We start from the raw sequence: 18,100 nt of genomic DNA, 5'->3' as shown, positions 1-18,100 counted from the left end.
CAACATATGAACCAGGAGGTCATGGTTTGATTCCCAGTCAGGACATATGCCTGGGCTGCAGGCTTGATCCCCAGTTGGGGTGTGCAGGAGGCAGTCGATCAATGTTTCTCTCTCATTGATGTTTCTATCTCTCTATCCCTCCTTCCTCTCTCTCTCAAACCAATAAAAACATAGTTAAAAAAGAAAGATAAGGCAAATAAGTGGAGGACAAATTAGGGGATTTAGAAGGAAAAAAAAGGGTTTCAAGTAGAAAAAAGGAAAAGAAACTGAGAAGATACTGTTCGAAAGCACTGTTAATGAGACCACATAACAGAGTTTAGTATCAGCTGCTCAGACTCTATATACATATCAAGAGAAGCCTTCAAAGATATATAAGGAGGGAAATAAAATTATTGTTTTAGTAAACTCACTCTAAAAGAAATCTGAGATCTGGCCCAGAGAACAGAGACACAGACAGCAGGACAGAAGACAAACCAGAAAGGACTGAAATAGTCCAGCTCTAAATAAAACATGGGCTATAAGGATAGGAAGAAAGGGAAGGATGCAGAGACGCTGAATCAAATGAGACCTGGGAAGCTGTCACTGAATTTCTACAATTAGTAGATCAATGGTTACTTTCAGGAGAGTGAGGAAGTAAAAAACAGAAATTACAGAATGAATAAATAAAGGATATTGGAAATATGTAGACTATTCCTGCTTAAGAAATGTGGCAATAAAAAGGAAAATGGGGATAGAATAGTTAGGGCAAGTAAACAAGGGACAAATTATTTAGTTTTTGTATTGAAAGGCAAGTTTTGTTTTGTTCTGTTTTTAGGACCAGAAGAAATAAAATGTGAAAATATATGCCACCTCTAGGCCTGGCACATAGAATTTCCTATATGATGTTCTGTGCTCCGTCTTCCCCCGTCTGCCAGCTGGATGCCAATACCCAGGGTGACGTTGGAAACCACTTACTGAAGATACCAGAGCCTCCATCAGAGATGGGAGAACCACCCTACCATGATTGGATTGACAAATGATAAATAAACTTCTATTGTGTAGAGCAACTGAGATTTAAAAAAGAAAAAAAGCTGGAGTGAGCTGAGAGGAGGAGGGGCCACGAGGATAAAACCCAGTGAAAAGGACGAAAAGAAAGATGTAGTTATGCAGGCGTCACCGCTGTTATTCTGGAAACAAAATAGAAGTATCATATTTAATTACACTATGTAAAAAAGTGACAAATAGAATTTAAGCAGAAAAATATTTACACAACCATTAACTTGAGAATGGTTTCTGAAGTGATATCTTCTATGACACTGTTTCCATTTTGCTAAATTACAAAAATGTCTTCAATATTCAAAATGTGTTTGAAATTAGTTAAACAGTATAGGAAGGCCCTAATTTTCCCATTCAACTACTCAGACATATGTATTTCTAAATTGCTTGTTACCCTATAAAGGCTGTTGAGAAAAGCAATAGAATTCATTTAGATGCTGAGGAAAAGTAAATAGATGATGGACTTCAAATGCTGCATTCTTTTACTCTCATTTTTCAACTAATAAAGTGTCTTCTGAATAATACAGAGAAACTTTCTTACAAAGGTATGCCTGAGTTATCCGGCACAGACATTGAGTTTAACGTTAGCAGAACGTCCTTTAATGAGATACCACCTCTTTGTACCTGTTGGGACTCCAAGGTATGGTTGGAGTCATAGTGATGTCTGGAAATAAAACCCCATTGTCCTTGATCCTGTCTAGCGCATAATGCATTTCACAGAGGGGTAATCGATTTAATTGAAACTGAAGTTCAACCTGAAACATAAGATTAAAAATAATTTTTTTAAGCATGAAAGTAAACATCAGCACTTACAGCTTACTAGAATACTTTGTGAAGATAATCTTTTAGGGGAACCAAGTTTAGAGATTCTTTTAAAGTACAATTATATTCTAACTAGAGGCCCGATGCACAAAATTTGCACAGAGTCCCTAGGCCTGGCCGGCGATCAGGGCTGATCTGCAGGGCAACCAGCAGGGCGATCAGTGGGGGGTGAGGGGGGCCAGGGGGCACCCGCCTTGGCAGGCCTGGGGCCTGTGGGCAGCTCCTGTGTTGAGTGCCTGTCCGCTGGTGGTCAGTGTGCATCATAGCAACCGGTCATTTCACCGGTTGTTCCACCATTTGGTCGATTTGCAATTAGGCTTTTATTATATAGGATAATAATTATCATGGCTAATATTTGCTTAGTTTATTTAGTGCCAGGTACTATAATAAACACTTTACATATATTATCTCATTTAATAGTACCAATAATGTATATACTATCATTAACCACATTCTACACCTAAAGAAACCGAGGCACTTGAAAATTACTTAAGCTCTAAAGGTTATTTGATTACACCATTCCTATCAAGAACACATTTGCTACAATCAGTAGAACATCTGTGAAATATCATCTCTCAAGTGATAAAACAGCCCTTAAGACACTATCAACTTCTATTAATAAACAATATTCACTGTCTTATGGTTAAAAAGAAAAAATATTAGCTTTCCAGTTAAATATGGAACCTGAACACACAATTCAGCAAAGAATCCAAAGATAAAGAGAACAGGAGCGGATACAACTTCAGATGAGAACTGTCCCAGGGTGTAACTTGGTTTCTATCTGTTCCTCCATCGCTGATTTTAAACTCTAATCAGAAAACTTGACCTTGTATAAAACTGGAACATTTCAGATGTTACTTAGATTAAAGAGAATTGCTTTTCTCTGAGAGTTACCAGAGGTTCAATTCTCCACCCATTAGTATAATATTTCGGGTTACGGCAGAAGAAAGAAAACCAAACCAGAAGAGTATCAGCTGATAAGGAGACTGTTGCCACACTTGGAACATACCTGTGTGTCACAGTCAGGCCGAAGATTAAGTTCTTCACAGCATTCCCTGGATATCCTTAAAAATATATATTCTTTTGTTTTTTCTTCAATAGTAGCTTCATAAACCTTCTCTTTGGTTCCCTGGGTCTGTACTAACTTCTCTTTAGGGACTGGTAATAAATAAACAGCATTGACTTTGGTCATCACAAGCCGTCCTGCCAAAGTATCTTCAGAAAGTGTTTCAGTAAGCTTAAAACGACCAAAAAGTTGTCCATTCTGAGCATACTTTGCACCTCCAGAAACTCCAGTGAGCATGAAGCTTGCCAGAATCTGCAATTGCACTTTAAGATTGAACCTAAATCAGAAGTGGAAAACAAGTTTGAATATTCTACATCAAAAACTTAAAAAATAGAAGAGTAATAGAAAATAAATCAAATATAAACATACAAAAAATTAAAACTTCATGATCAATTCCACTCTCTTGGGCTACAAACTACATACTGTCCAACTTTAATCCAAGCTGGAAACAAAGAAAACTTTTTTTTTTAGTCAACTCTCATTCAGTAACCAGACACACATTAAATTGTGTTGAATACACACAATTTTTAAAGTATGAACATTTAAATGAAGCTAAGTATGATTTTTTTAATAAAATGAAATATTACGTAAGTGTCTGACCACACCATTGGGACAAATAAGGCTTTAAAATCACCTAGAACCAGAAGGAAAGGCACTGCATGAAAACTCAATGGACTTTCATTATACTGATGTTCTCCAAGTGGATTTTACCAAAAAATTCTAATCATAAATTTTTCTTTTTCTTTTTTTAATATAAATTTCTCTTTCAATGATTAACATTTCTCTGTTAATAACATCCAAAATAAATTCCCATTCATGGCTACATAGAGGCAAGGTTCAACCTTTCTAAAGACCCTTATTACAAACTGCCAAACAGCCCTCTAGAAATAGACCAACGTTGTTTGCCACCAGCGCTCATTTTGTATTGCAGATACTTTTAGCCCCCTCTTAAAGTGGCTTGAAGCTATTCCAAGGTGCTCTTGCAGTAAATTTTCATCTACTTAATTTCTTGATCAGAATCTGACCTCCACAAATTTGTAGGGTTCATTCTTTTTTCATTCAGATAAATTTCTACTTAAAAACAATAATCCATAAGCTTATTGATATTTAGTTATAAGTTCTAAAGTAATGTATATGGAATAATTTGTAAACTTTAATAAAATATTAAACAAACATAAGTTAATTTATAATATCTTCTAAATTTCTGGTATGGTATTCCAAAATGATCTCTTAAGATTCCTGTCACCCAGCCAGTAGGGCTCTGTGGTTGAGCGTCAACCCATGAACCAGCAGGTCATGGTTCGATTTCTGGTCAGAACACAAGCCCAGATTGCCGGCTCGTTCCCCAGTGGGGGCGTGTAGGAGGCAGCTGATCTCATTATTGGTGTTTCTCTTTGTCTGTCTGTCTGTCTCTCTCTCTCTCTCTCTCTCTCTCTCTCTCCCTCCCTCCCTCCCTCTCCCTTCCTCTCTCTGAACTCAATAAAAATATTTAAAAAAACAAAAAGATTCCTGTAAGCTTGTAAGCTCTGTCTCATCCCAATATTTATGACTTACCATAGTGTTCCTTTCTCAAGGAAAAAGAAACTACAATAATATAAATAAAATACATGAATATTAATAATGTGAATAATGAATATGATACAAGCCACTGCCCTTGCTATTTGATAACTGATCATTTCATTAGAACTGTCTATAGAAACAACTGATGTCTTTTAAGAGACCATCAATAGACCACAACTGAAAGTCTTAGAGTAATGAAAACGATATTCTGATTTTGTAAATCTTACATGTATTTAATTTGAATAAAATACTTTCCAAAAGTTAGACCATATTTAATCTATAAATAGAGTAACACAAGGTATCTTTTAAGTTTTCACTTTTCCTTTTCTGAATATATCCCTCAGTGAGTATTCAATATCTATTAATAATATTAATGATAAGGTATTGATAAGGCGCCTTGGAACTCATGTAATTTTATTAACCATTGTCACACCAATACATTCCATAAAAAGAGAGGGAGGGGAATAAGGCAGCTTGGGAAAGAAAGATGTGTTGGTTAGGGTATATTTAAAGGGAAAACTACTTATAAAAATGTGTTTGTGCCTCATAACTGTGGTTCAATTTTTAAGGTTCGTTTCATTTTATTAAAAAGCAGAATGCTACTACCAAATACAACAACTATTTCATTAACATCTTCCTTCACTCAAACTTTAATTTTTCAGATTATCTTTTCTATAATGATTCAAATAAGTTTTCATTTAAACACTTGGTCTTAATCTATGGAATATGGATAAAATGTAAAATATGTTAAAGCATTTATAAACTGCTATAAAGGTATTTTATTATTATCAATTAGTTTTCCTGAAGATTTAAATCATTTCATACTTAAAATTCCTTTTCAAAATAGAAGTCTCTTTCAGCTTTTGTACATTTACTAAACAAATATTCACTGAGTGCTTGCCCTGGCTACCATGAACAGAAACCTCCTAAAGAGCTGGGACCACATGTTTAGACTCCCAGCACCTGGCAGAGTCTTGTGGAAATGAACTATGTACAAAACGCTAGGACTACCAGGATGGGCAAGACACAGTTCTTGCCTCAAGAAGCTCATGTACAGCTACTAAATAACAGCCACTGAATAACAACCATTTTACTATCTGTCTTCACATAGGAACACCTCCATTTTCAAAATGAAAAATAACATCCAAAGGGGAGATAACCAAAAATTAAGAAAAGTGTTTCTAATGTAACTTACTTGCTTACTTCTTTATACTGAGCTATCTCCTCAATATAAAGAAGGTCATGCAACCGTGACTGATAGTTGGTCTTGGTCAATGACTTGTCTAAAACGGACTGGGTAAATAGCTGGTCAGCAGAGAGAGGAATTTGGTATCTGATAAGAAGGCTCTTCTCCAAATCAGTAGTTTCATTAGGTTCAAACTCTATAATAGTCTTAGAAGAAGAATCCCAACGCTTAGCTGTGGATACTAGCTGTTGTTTTGCGTGCATCAGGTACTCAAGATCTAGATGGAAACAAAACACACATTTATAAAAGAGCACAACATTAAAATTACCAAATAATGCCCTGTATATTTGGTAAGAGAATTTTATATGCTAAAGCTCTAATTCTTAAAAACAGAACAATATATAAACCCATTGGACAGAGTATTTTTCCCCACATCAGAAATATTTTTTGTCTAGCTTAACAAAATAACATAAATAGGAATCCATACAGAAACATCTTTTTTAACACCAGACTAGGCCATTCTAGAAAGTGTTATTAACCGCTTAAAAATACAGATTAACATTTAGAACTTAACTCTCCAGTCAAGAGAAATCTGATCTAGGAAGAAGATATGATAAATTCCTCATAAGACAATAATCTATCAGGTGACAATCACTTTTCTCCTCCTCCAACCAATACCTGTCCCATGATAGAAAGAGAAGATCAGAAAACTGTGAAAGGTTAAATCTCTTCTCGTGTAGTAAAACACAGTGAAACTCTGAAAGTCAACTTACAACAAACAAAACCCTTTTAGGAAATATTCATGAGAAACACCAATAATTCCACATTAAAATGAAATATGATATACCATTCAAATGCCATTTTTTAAAAAAAATTCAGTTTAGCCTAAGTTAAATTATATTGCAAGTAGGGCACAATATCAAAATGAATGACTGTTCAACTCTGCAGAATACCGGCACAGGGTGAAATACGTTGTAACATAGATTCTGAGCCCTGGGTAGCCTCCGTCTGTCTGCAGAGCAAGCACATTACTTTTTTATTGGGTGGAACATACATACACCTATAAATATGAAACTTAACCAAAAGAAAAAAGGTTCCTTAACTGACTTATCAGGCCGAGATTCAGTTTTCATCTAACGTAATTGGAAAGATGATTTCACAACTCAAGTTAAAGTTTTAGGGAAAAAATAACAAAAAATTTAAACAGAGATTAGTTAGCCTCCGAAGTACAAAGAAAAGTTATCGTGTGCTATCTTTGACATGAGAGCCTAAGGCATAATTGCCATGTTTTGCTTAATAAGAGATTTTGCTACATTAAATGTTACATATAAATTATAAACACGTAGTCATCCACCAAGAGAAATTTCTCAATATTAGAAAGTAGCTTATGCTAGTATCTTAAGAACGATTACAATGTAAAGGCCCAAATTTAAAAATAAAAATGTAATAAAAAGAAAAACAGTAATTGCTCTAATCTCTAATCTTTGTTCCCTGAAAAAGCATTTTATTACTATATACCAGTTTTATTATTTCTCAAATGGCAACATAAATACAACTATAATCATCAAGCTCTAAAGATGGTCTGCTCATTAAACATTTGTATTTTAAAATACTCTGGATGAAACGATGATGGTCTATTTTGCAATAGCGTCACAAATACAGCTGACCCTGAACAACAAGGGTTTGAACGGTGCAGATGCACTTATACATAGATTTTTTCCAATAAGTACCATATATTTCTTTTTTCTTAATAACATTTTCTTTTTTTTTTTTTTTTATATATTTTATTGATTTTTTACAGAGAGGAAGGGAGAGAGATAGAGAGTTGGAAACATCGATGAGAGAGAAACATCGACCAGCCGCCTCCTGCACATCTCCCACTGGGGATGTGCCCGCAACCCAGGCACATGCCCTCGACCAGAATCGAACCCGGGACCCTTCAGTCCGCAGGCCGACGCTCTATCCACTGAGCCAAACCGGTCTCGGCAATAACATTTTCTTTTCTCTAACTTACTTTAAGAATACAGTATAGCCCTAGGAGGTTTTGTTCAGTGGTTAGAGTGTCGGCCCACAAACTGAAGGGTCATGGGTTTGATTCCCAGTCAAGGGCATGTACCTCGTTTGCAAACTCGATCCCTGGTCCTGGTCAGGGCATGTGTGAGAGGCAACCAATTGATGTGTCTCTCTCACATCAATGTTTCTCTCTCTCCGTCTCTCCCCCTCCCTTCCACTCTCTCTAAAAATCAATGAAAAAAATATCCTTGGGTGAGATTAACAACAACAGAAATAGAATTCAAGATTGGAATTGCCAAAACCGGTTTGGCTCAGTGGATAGAGCGTCAGCCTGTGGACTGAAAGGTCCCGGGTTCGATTCCGGTCAAGGGCATGTACCTTGGTTACGGCCACATCCCCAGTGGGGAGTGTGCAGGAGGCAGCTGATCGATGTTTCTCTCTCATGGATGTTTCTAACTCTCTCTCTCTCTCCCTTCCTCTCTGTAAAAAATCAATAAAATATATTTTAAAAAAAGATTGGAATAACTAGTCTGGCACAAGATATGCTTCCCAACGTCCCTTGCCCTCTGATTACTGACAACAGCTCTCATTTCAGCCACATAATTACTATTCTAATAAAGCATCCAAAGGGTTGGTTTGTTTTGTCTTTCAGTAAGTAGTACAGAGCAGACTTGAAAATATCCTTAACAGGACCTGGAGAGTGGATAAGAAGAAAGTAAGGAGAGAAAAACCCAGTGTTCTACATACTCAGCACAAGAGCCGGCACAAAAACGGCATGCAATAAATGCATGTTAAATATGGAATTTGCTCAAAACAGCTATATTTATCTAGGACTTTAAAAGAATGAGATGAAATGTTTCCTAATTCCAAAATTAGATAACACACTCTTATCCTTAGAAAACATTCTTGTCTGGCTTTATAAGTCTTGACTGCCCAAATTAACAATAAACTAAAATCCAAAAAATCCCAAACTACCATTTCTGGGATCCATTTATACATCACTCTTTTCACCAAAACTGCTACATAGAAGATAAACACTTCTGAGCTTTTCCATGTTGTCTGTCCCTATTTTCAATCTCTTTGCAAAGCTAATAATTTTAAAAAGTTAAAACACGAAAGTAATAGCATAGGAGTATTTTTATACATTTTACATGCTTCCACTCAGTTACATTTATCTTTTGACAAATATACAATTTTTAAATATATTTTTCTATTACTTTCTGATCACATCATATTAAATATTACATAATATGTTCTTAATTTAGCAATTAAATTTGACAGCTGAAGATCATTTTTAGGTCATACTAAATTGTAATGTTAGTGTTAACATACACTGCTAGACACAAAGTAGAAAAATGTGTGATACCAAATTTCCAAATTTAAATATAAGAGTTAATCTTCAACATGTAACTTTCAGAGACAGTCAAAGCAGAATTCCAAATCAATTTTGCCCAGCAAAAATTTTCCATTACACAATTGTGGTAGAAGGCATAAACGCAGTTTTCTAAGTAAGGGGAAAACTCACTAACTTCCTTCTTTTGTAGATGTTTTTTACCACACATTTTTGAGAGGCACATCTTTAATCCAAAAAAGTTTTTTTGAGAACACATTGTATCCTTTTCTGAACCCAAACTGTACCAACAAGGGGAAAACACTGAAAAAAGCAAAGTTAAAGTTATATATGTTTCCCACTTTGCAGAATTGTCAAATGACCAGAGGGGGGAAAATTCATTCATGACCTGCAAACAAAAAAGGTTTGGATGCTTTGTGTAAAAGACAAACAAAAAAAACTGTGGAGTATTTTCCCAATTCAAATTTGAATCACCTAAAGTAGGCAGGCTTTTTTTAGTTCAATAATGAGCAATAAATTAGAAAGGTGGCCAGCATGGCTCAGTGGTTGAGAGTTGACCTATGAACCAGGAGATCACAGTTCCATTCCCTGTCAGGGCACATACCCAGGTTGTGGGCTCGATCCCCGGTGTGGGGGGTGCAGGAGGCAGCCAACCATTGATTCTCTCTCATTATTGATGTTTCTATCTCTCTCTCCCTCTCCCTTCCTCTCTGAAATCAATAAAAATATATTTTTTAAAAAAAAAGAAATGTCTGCTATGTAACTTGATTTTAAGTTTCAAGGAGTAATAAATGAATATAACTAAGTTCCATGATCAAATCAGTTTGACAGACACTGAGCCCTTAATTACTGAGGTGCACTGGGAAATAAAGCATGCACCATTTCCAAACGTATTTGGACATGAAACTCTTTACCTATTATTAATGTGTATAACAACCCCTATTAATTTCTGTGGAACAGTTTTAGAAACATCAAGCTAATAAATAGATGACCCACAATGGCCCAAATTTATAACTTTATGGAAGAGAAATATATGTTCCCAACATTAATTTAAGGACAAAAACTTACTTAAACAATGAATAGCCAATCAAGTGTAAGAAGTGACAGAGATATTTCCTATTGAAATTCTAGTTTCACACCATCACTGCATTTTTGTGTGCGTAAAAACCAAATTATATTGTGATATAATTTATCATGTTATGAAAACATGATAAAGCTCAGACCTAATTTAATTCCCCAATTCCCAACTGCCTTTTGGCCAGTTTGTACATGGAATAACACTTTTCTCAGAATTCTAGGCCAAGGAAAATCAAATAATGAACTGGCTGAGGCTAGAGGTGAAATCAGCCCGACTGTCAGTTACATTGTCACCAATTTAACAAAGAACTTCTCTTGCTTTCAATGTCTCTGAATGTTATCCACACAAATATTCCAGGAAATGATAAAAATGGGAGACTCCCATTTTACATTTTAACTATTTCAGAATGTTTTATAAAATTGTGATTACACATAAACAAATCTTTTGCCCTCAATTTTTTTGCTGACAAGCATTCTGCTATAATAATCAAAAAACACTAACTAGTACTAAGATAGACGCAGGAAACAAATATTGTTGTTTATGTCCTTCTTTCATTTCTCCAAAATTCTGTTGGGACTCTGTACACAGTCACACTGAAACAAATATAGTCACACAATAAAAAATTTAAGAACTTAACAAAAAACATCAAGATATTCAATGACATCAATTTTAACAGTATAAAAGTGAGGGGGAAAGGTGACATATGTAAAACTTTCAACAATGAAGATTTTTTTAAAACGAATTTTAAAAGTATCTGACAAAGAAACATTAGTACAACCAGGTCAGCTAATTTAAGCAATGACAAAATAATCAACCAAATGTCACCCCGCTTGCCTAAACCTAGACTTGTTTTCCTTTTTATAATGTTAAAATCTCATATCATAAAATATATTTTGCACATTTTGCATTGTTCTCCTGTAATTTTATTTTTCCGGTCCTTGAAAAACAAATTTCATTATGTGAAACTGTTTCAATGTACCCAAATTAGTGCACGAAAATGTTTAACTTTTCTCAACTATTTTCCTTAACTATGTAGAAGTAAAGTCTTGTTTAAAAGAAAATAGGCAGCCTGGCTGGTGTGGCTCAGTGACTGAATGTCTACCCATGAACCAGGAGGTCACAGTTCAAAGCCCAGATTGTGGGCTCAATCCCCAGCAGGGGAAGTGCAGGAAGTAGCTGATCAATGATTCTCTCTCATCATTGTTGTTTCTACCCCTCTTTCCTCTCCCTTCCTCTCTCTGAAATCAATAAAAACATATTTTTAAGTACTCATTAAAAACAATAGGCAAAGATATCAAACTGCAAAGAGGTCACTTTACAGTATTATTTTTAAAAAGGTGGGCTAGCCCTGACCGGTTTGGCTCAGTGGATAGAGCGTCGACCTGCGGACTGAAAGGTCCCAGGTTCGATTCCAGTCAAGGGCATGTACCTTGGTTGCGGGCACATCCCCAGTAGGAGGTGTGCAGGAGGCAGCTGGTCGATGTTTCTCTCTCATTGATGTTTCTAACTCTCTATCCCTCTCCCTTCCTCTCTGTAAAAAAACCAATAAAATATTAAAAAAAAAAAAAAAAAAAAGGTGGGCTATAGTATTGTTAAGTACTCTGCCCAGGGTCACACAGGTAATAAATAGAAAATCAGGATTCAAATCCAATTTTATTTGACTGTGAAGTCTATTCCACTGCTCTTTTTCTCCAACTAGAAAAGTAGAACATATCTGAGAACAAGTAGCCAAAGTAACCTTAATCTCTCAAGTCCATGAGGGTGCCCGAAATCCTCTTCAGACATTTAACACTTTATATTATTAAACAAGCTTTTATTAGCTAGTACAGATTCTTGACAACACAAACTATTTCTATGAGAAATGAGTCATGCGTTACAATCCACCAATCTAAAAGCAAACTTTTAAAATACAACCAACATGTAAGCCAAGACATCTTTTCAGAGTTCTATTTGAGGAAGGGATGCATGTTGCTCTCTCTTGATTTAAATCTCCTTATGATTAAAAAAGGGTGCTTCCTAGTTATCTCAAGTTCTAGTCTCTAAAAGCAACTTACTAGTACAGGAATAGGCAAACCATAGAATGCAAGACAAATCCAGCCTGCTGCTGTTACTGAAAATAGTTTTATTGTAATATAGTCACGCCATTCACTTACATATTATCTGGCCCTTTACAGAAAAAGAATTTATATTAGTAAATATAAACCAAATATTTTCATTTTGTCAATGATCACAGCTATTTGACTATGGGAAATAACATTTTGATTTCAAAGATTACTAAGATGACAAAAACAAAATACAACAGAATAAACACAAGTAAAATAAAAGTAAGTGGGAAATCAAGGTGGAATGAGTCTGGGGAATAATATTAGCATACATACAAGGGAGTAATGCCTAATTGTTCAATTTGGACACAAATGTTGCTTTAACCTTACCAGCAGCTCAAGTAAAAGAGACAGAACCAATTCCACCTGTTTGCTATGTCCAAAAAGTTAAATCCTAGCATTTGCTCATGAAAAAAACAAATTTTAGTTCTTATAAAAGGGACGGGGGTACAAAGGAAAAAATATCCTCCCCAATATGGTGAGTTAGTCAATACCAAAGCAAGTTTCATACAGTTCTGCTACATGAAGTGTTTGCTAATACTTAGTATTTAGTAAATAAAATAAAGCACCTATATATCCAACCAAGCGCCAAAGAAATGTAGGCTAATGTGCCCTTTTCTTTTGGATTCTGGCATAATATTTAGGTGTATGCAGCAATATGGTAACATACAAGGAAATTCATCGTCTTCTACAGGTGCTACATGTTGAAGCCATGGACTTCTTCCTAAGGGCACCTGGGTGCAAAGGCACTTGGGTCTCCTTTACACTAGTGAATGTACAAAACCAACCTATAAAAGCTTATATTTAGGACTTTTCATTCAGAGATAATGCACTAACATCATCAAAGTTAATTGGACAGTCAGTCAAACATGGAAATAGACTGTAAGTGTACTCACGATTACTATTAAAATTATACTCTATCCAAAGCAATATTAAAAGCTTTTATTGAGCCCTGGCCGGCTTGGCTCAGTGGATAGAGCGTCGGCCTGCGGACTGAAGGGTCCTGGGTTTGATTCCAGTCAAGGGCACATGCCTGGGCTGCGGGCTCGATCCCCAGTGGGGGGCATGCAGGAGGCAGCCGATCAGTGATTCTCTCTCATCATTGATGTTTCTCTCTCTCCCCTCACCCTTCCTCTCTGAAATCAATAAAGAAATATATTTTTTTAAAAAAAGCTTTTATTGTGCTAAGGTCATCCTACTTTAAAAATGAAGTTGGGAGACCAAGACAGACCTGATCATCTACTCATACGAGCTTTGCCTGATGACTGTATAAAGAGAAAGGGCATAATGTGAACCATTCTAATCCTATTACATAGTAAATGAGCCAATTAATTTGAGATTTTTTTCCCCTAATTATTCCCTCCCTATTCATGGAACACAGAGGAGCCAATACATATCTTTCAATGTTGTTATGAGCGTCTCTTTTAATACATCGTAACAGGGGAAAAAAGTCTAAATATTACCTTCTGTAGAAGCTGCATCAATCATTACTCTTTGCATGAGTACTGGTTCCAATCCAAAGTCGAAAACTATGGTTTGGCGAAAAGTTCCAAATATTTCTGTGTTAAATGCTATCCCGACTTTATACACGTAATGATCTAATCCATTTTGGGCCATCTTTCCTCCTATCCATTCTTGACAGTTTTCTGGGACTTCTTGTGATACCTGGGTAGTACTATCTCCGGCAGATATGGCAATGATACTAAAATGAGGACGATGAGCATCATAAAGCAATGCTACACGATACAGCATTCTTGCAGGCTACAAGGAAGTTAAAATAATTCATTGAGTACAAGGGGGTGAAAAATCCAATTGTAATTGGGCTCTTCAACAAAAATATTTCCATAAGGGAATTTTACTTTCCCATGCTCCTAAGATAATATTTTAAAAATACAAATTGTGCTCATAAGCCATTTAAGAAAAAAAATCATGACTTTAAAAAATATGTTGTTAAAAAATAATATATTTATGTCAATTATACTTCAATAAAACTGAAATTTTTAAAAAATGATATATTTATGCTACATCACTAGCTCCCCTGCTCTTTTCTGTGATATGTTCACCTTTCACTGTGGCAAAGGCTATCACTCTATATGACCATCGACCTCCAACTTTCCATGCCCTTGGCCTAAAAAAGTTTTACCTATCCTCAAGTAGGAAGTCTTCACAGGCGGGCAATTACCCCTGAAAGTACTGGATTGGGTTCAAGGCTGAAGCTAAATGTTCCCAGATTTTTCATCCCAAGATGCACATGGTACAGTGGAAGAAATGCCACCAAAAAGTACACAAACTTTTCCACTGCATACACTTACAGAAATTTTTACTTTGCTTCATTCTTAAAATCTGAATATTTTACTTCAAGATGGGATGTACTGTGAAATGTCTCATTTTAAAACCCCATTACTATAGAATTTGTGATTTCATCAAATCAAATGTAAAAATAAGTTGCCATTATTTTAAGATCTTAGAACTGCCAGATTAAACAACTTGATTTTTAAATAGTTAATTATAAGCCATGAACCCCATCCCATGTTCCAAGTTTGGAAGACAACAAATCGAAGACCTCTTTACCAAATCAATAAATAAATGAGCAAGCATCAAACATCTAGAAAGATTTTATCTCAAAATCTAAAACAAAAATTGTACCTTTAACGATCAAAATACAGAAATACACGTTAGAATAACATAGAACCTACATTAAAATGTACTTTAGATTAAAACATTTTCAATGCTCTTTTAACACAGAGATTTAAAGGTTTTAAGAAAATTGGAAAAAATTTACATTATTTGAGTAGCACAAAATTCATACCTTACAGGTGAGAGCAAAAGTCCATGTCTGGTGAGACTTTTTGGTGTTGACAGTAACCGTCAGATCAGGATTATGCTCTACCTTTACTCCTTCAACACATTCACTAAGCTGAAAACAGAGAGCAACTAATGTTACATTTCCATTCCTAAAAGCTCATAAAAAACTGCTGGCATACTAAATACATTAAATGTCAATAGTAAGATGTGATGGAACTGTTTACAAAGCAAAGTGTCTTATACATTAATTTTCAGTTTTTTTGTTCTTACAAAATATAATAAAGCTAAAATAAGAGACATAGAAAACAAACAAAAAAATGGCAGTAAAAACTCCCTGAATGAAAATAAATTAATATAATACCTACAAAATCTCCAAACGGCTTAGTTTTTACTCTTTATTTTTTAGCAAACAGCTCTACTTTTACTACTAAAAATGCTTTATCAAGAATCAAGCTCTTCATATAGAGGATAATGAAATAAACCAAAATATAGCACAAAATAAAGTCAAGACTCAAACAAAATCATTATTTAAAACAAACAAACAAAAAATGCAGTTTATTTTCCTCACCACTTTCTCAGGAGATAATGAATTCATCCACTTTTCTATCAAGGTTTCCATGTAACTGCCTGAGAACTGTTTATTCTCATTTTGCTGTTTCAATTTTATCAACCGTGAAGCATATCTTTTCTGCCATTCTGCTAGTTCTTCCTGGGAATGTGCTGAAGTACACTGGGCACCATACCTACAGATTCCTTGCTCTAAAAATCTAAGTAGAATAGGAAAGACTGTTTTATCATATACTTTGTTGGACCATTTAAAAGATAAACTTTCAGCATTTTCCCTCCAACTCTTCAATAACAAAAACAAAACTTAGTCTCCTGAAAGGCCATATTTATCACAGTGTCTTGCACAGAGGAGGAAGGAGAGGTTTAGAGAACATTTACAATAGTTCGTCAAAACAGCAACTCCCCATATTAACTGACCTTCTCCTTGAGAGTAAGGGGTGCTAAAGCAGAGCATAATCATAAGCACCCCACCCACAAAAACCACCACCAAAAAGGTAGCTTCCTTCGTGATGTAACAACTCTATCAGTTCCTCTTAGAGCAGCATTTGTTACAGCAACACTGACATCAAGTGGATTAGCTCGTCAAACACAGGTATGCCCTACTCCCCAAAATGATATGACCTAAAGAAAAGGTTCTAAAAAGAATTTCATTCTGGAAAAACTTTATTATATCAGTAACTTATCATTTTAAGGCTTCTACTTTTTACTTTTACTCTTTTCTCTATTACTATTACCAATATTTCACTGAAAATATTGGACTATATTAATTTGCTTGAAGTTTTAAAGATTAAAAGTTTTATATTAGAATCACAATTCAAGAGATTAAATTCTGTAATAGCTAAATTCATAAATGTTCATTTTAAAGGTTATAGAACTAATAGTCGCTCAGTGTTTATAACTCAGAAAATTAAATTGACAATTCAGTCAAAAACTGATAAAAATGCAAGATGTTGATCAATCATTTTTTTTAAGTTTTAAATACCTTGCAGAATTATGGGTCCACCCAATTTTTAAATGATTGAAGCATAATAAAGCATCTTACTTATGATAAGAAAATTAAACTATAAATAGCAAAATGAAGACAAGAGTGATATTATATCATAGTTTTTCAACTGGTAAAATATGGATAGTAAGAAATACAAAATGAAACACAGCACAATTTAAATTACCAAATGGCTCACTTTATTTGAAAAGACAAGTATATATAAAGCTTTTCTTGATGATATACAAAGCACTTGAACTTAAATTGTACTACTTATGAAGTTCTCTTATGCATCATGAAACATCTTTAAAACCATGCATTTATTTCTCTTAAGTATGTCTTACTGAGCCAAATATTTCAACTTTCTATTGTTGTATTTTAAATTATTTCCCTAGAAACTGAAGATTGGATATTCTCATTTGGACTATAAATTTTCTTACATTTCCTTTGCATAACTGGATTGTTATCTAACTCTCCTACAACAGGATGCCACCAGGATTTTCAAAATTCACTACTTAGTTTATTTCTACTATAAAATCAAATCTGATGTCTTAACTATTCAATCATCAACATTACATATCAAATTTTCTTCATTATCAAAAGCAATCTAGAGTAATGAGATTTTATATCTAAAATCCCACTAGTTACTAGTTCTTATAAAAAGAACTGAAGGGTTCACCTTTCTAAATGTGACTAATAATTCTTTCTACTCAGTACATAATTATTAAGTTCTGAAAGGTTAGCCCTTCAAATATAAATTACTCAAATTCTTTATAAGGATTACATGAAGATAGTATATTTTTAAAAAGGTTATTAAAATAATTTAACAATTCTTCATCTATTTTATCTTCTATTTCAGTTTATGTAATTTCAATGACCATAACAGATAAATTTCACATAAGCAAGAGACCAGCAATTAAATTCAGTCATATTAATCCAACTGGCATTATAAGAGACTTCTAAACAATCTCCATTTATATCATTGTTTTTGTAATTAACAGAAGACTCATCAATATGGCTTTGATTTTTATTTTTTAATGATAATGACCATTATGGCTTCTGTTTCAAACTGAAAATAAACCATTTTACTCAATCATTATACTTCTTCCTTCACATATTTTCTTTAAAAAAGTGAAGGAAAATTAACTATCCTTTGAATAAAAACATGTCATGGGTTTAAAAAAAAAATTCACGTTACCTTTTACACAAAGTATATTCCTCGCTGCTTGTGATTCCCCTAGGTGGTGGGCGGAAATGCCAACCATTACAAGATCCTAGAGAGTAATCAGGATATAGTCTTATCATTTGAGGCTTGCTAATAATTCTGATATTTTAATGTGTAAAAAATTCTATAAACCCTCCACACACATCATCCCAGATGATGTAAAAAGAACATGATATACTTGCCTCTACCAAAAAAGTAATTGACCAATCAAGTGAGTTAAATCAACCATATGAAACTTAAAAATCACTGAAGAAGCAGTTACCAAGCAGCTAAGTCAAATCTATGACCCTGACTCTATCCTAGCAACT

The 18,100-nt window shown here is 34.6% G+C and overlaps 1 protein-coding gene across 6 annotated transcripts in view; it reads right to left on the bottom strand.

Moving 5' to 3' along the window:
• The window catches only part of HELZ (helicase with zinc finger), a 134,991-nt gene that overhangs the window by 80,917 nt on the left and 35,974 nt on the right, over window positions 1-18,100 (bottom strand). For all 6 annotated transcript variants that reach the window (XM_070394936.1, XM_070394932.1, XM_070394938.1 and 3 more), the window contains 7 exons: window positions 17,766-17,841; window positions 15,587-15,785; window positions 15,023-15,130; window positions 13,677-13,974; window positions 5,679-5,946; window positions 2,867-3,200; window positions 1,660-1,790 (listed from right to left, as the gene is read on the bottom strand). In XM_070394936.1, the coding sequence (XP_070251037.1) occupies window positions 1,660-1,790; window positions 2,867-3,200; window positions 5,679-5,946; window positions 13,677-13,974; window positions 15,023-15,130; window positions 15,587-15,785; window positions 17,766-17,841 (1,414 nt within the window). The remainder of the gene's footprint in view (window positions 1-1,659; window positions 1,791-2,866; window positions 3,201-5,678; window positions 5,947-13,676; window positions 13,975-15,022; window positions 15,131-15,586; window positions 15,786-17,765; window positions 17,842-18,100) is intronic.

This window comes from Myotis yumanensis, unplaced genomic scaffold (genome assembly GCF_028538775.1).
Source record: "Myotis yumanensis isolate MYYU_CA2020_CCGP unplaced genomic scaffold, mMyoYum1.0.hap1 SCAF_16, whole genome shotgun sequence".
Classification (NCBI taxonomy): domain Eukaryota; kingdom Metazoa; phylum Chordata; class Mammalia; order Chiroptera; family Vespertilionidae; genus Myotis; species Myotis yumanensis.
The sequence above is the reverse complement of the archived record's forward strand: the minus strand, read 5'-3'. Positions and strand labels throughout refer to the sequence as shown.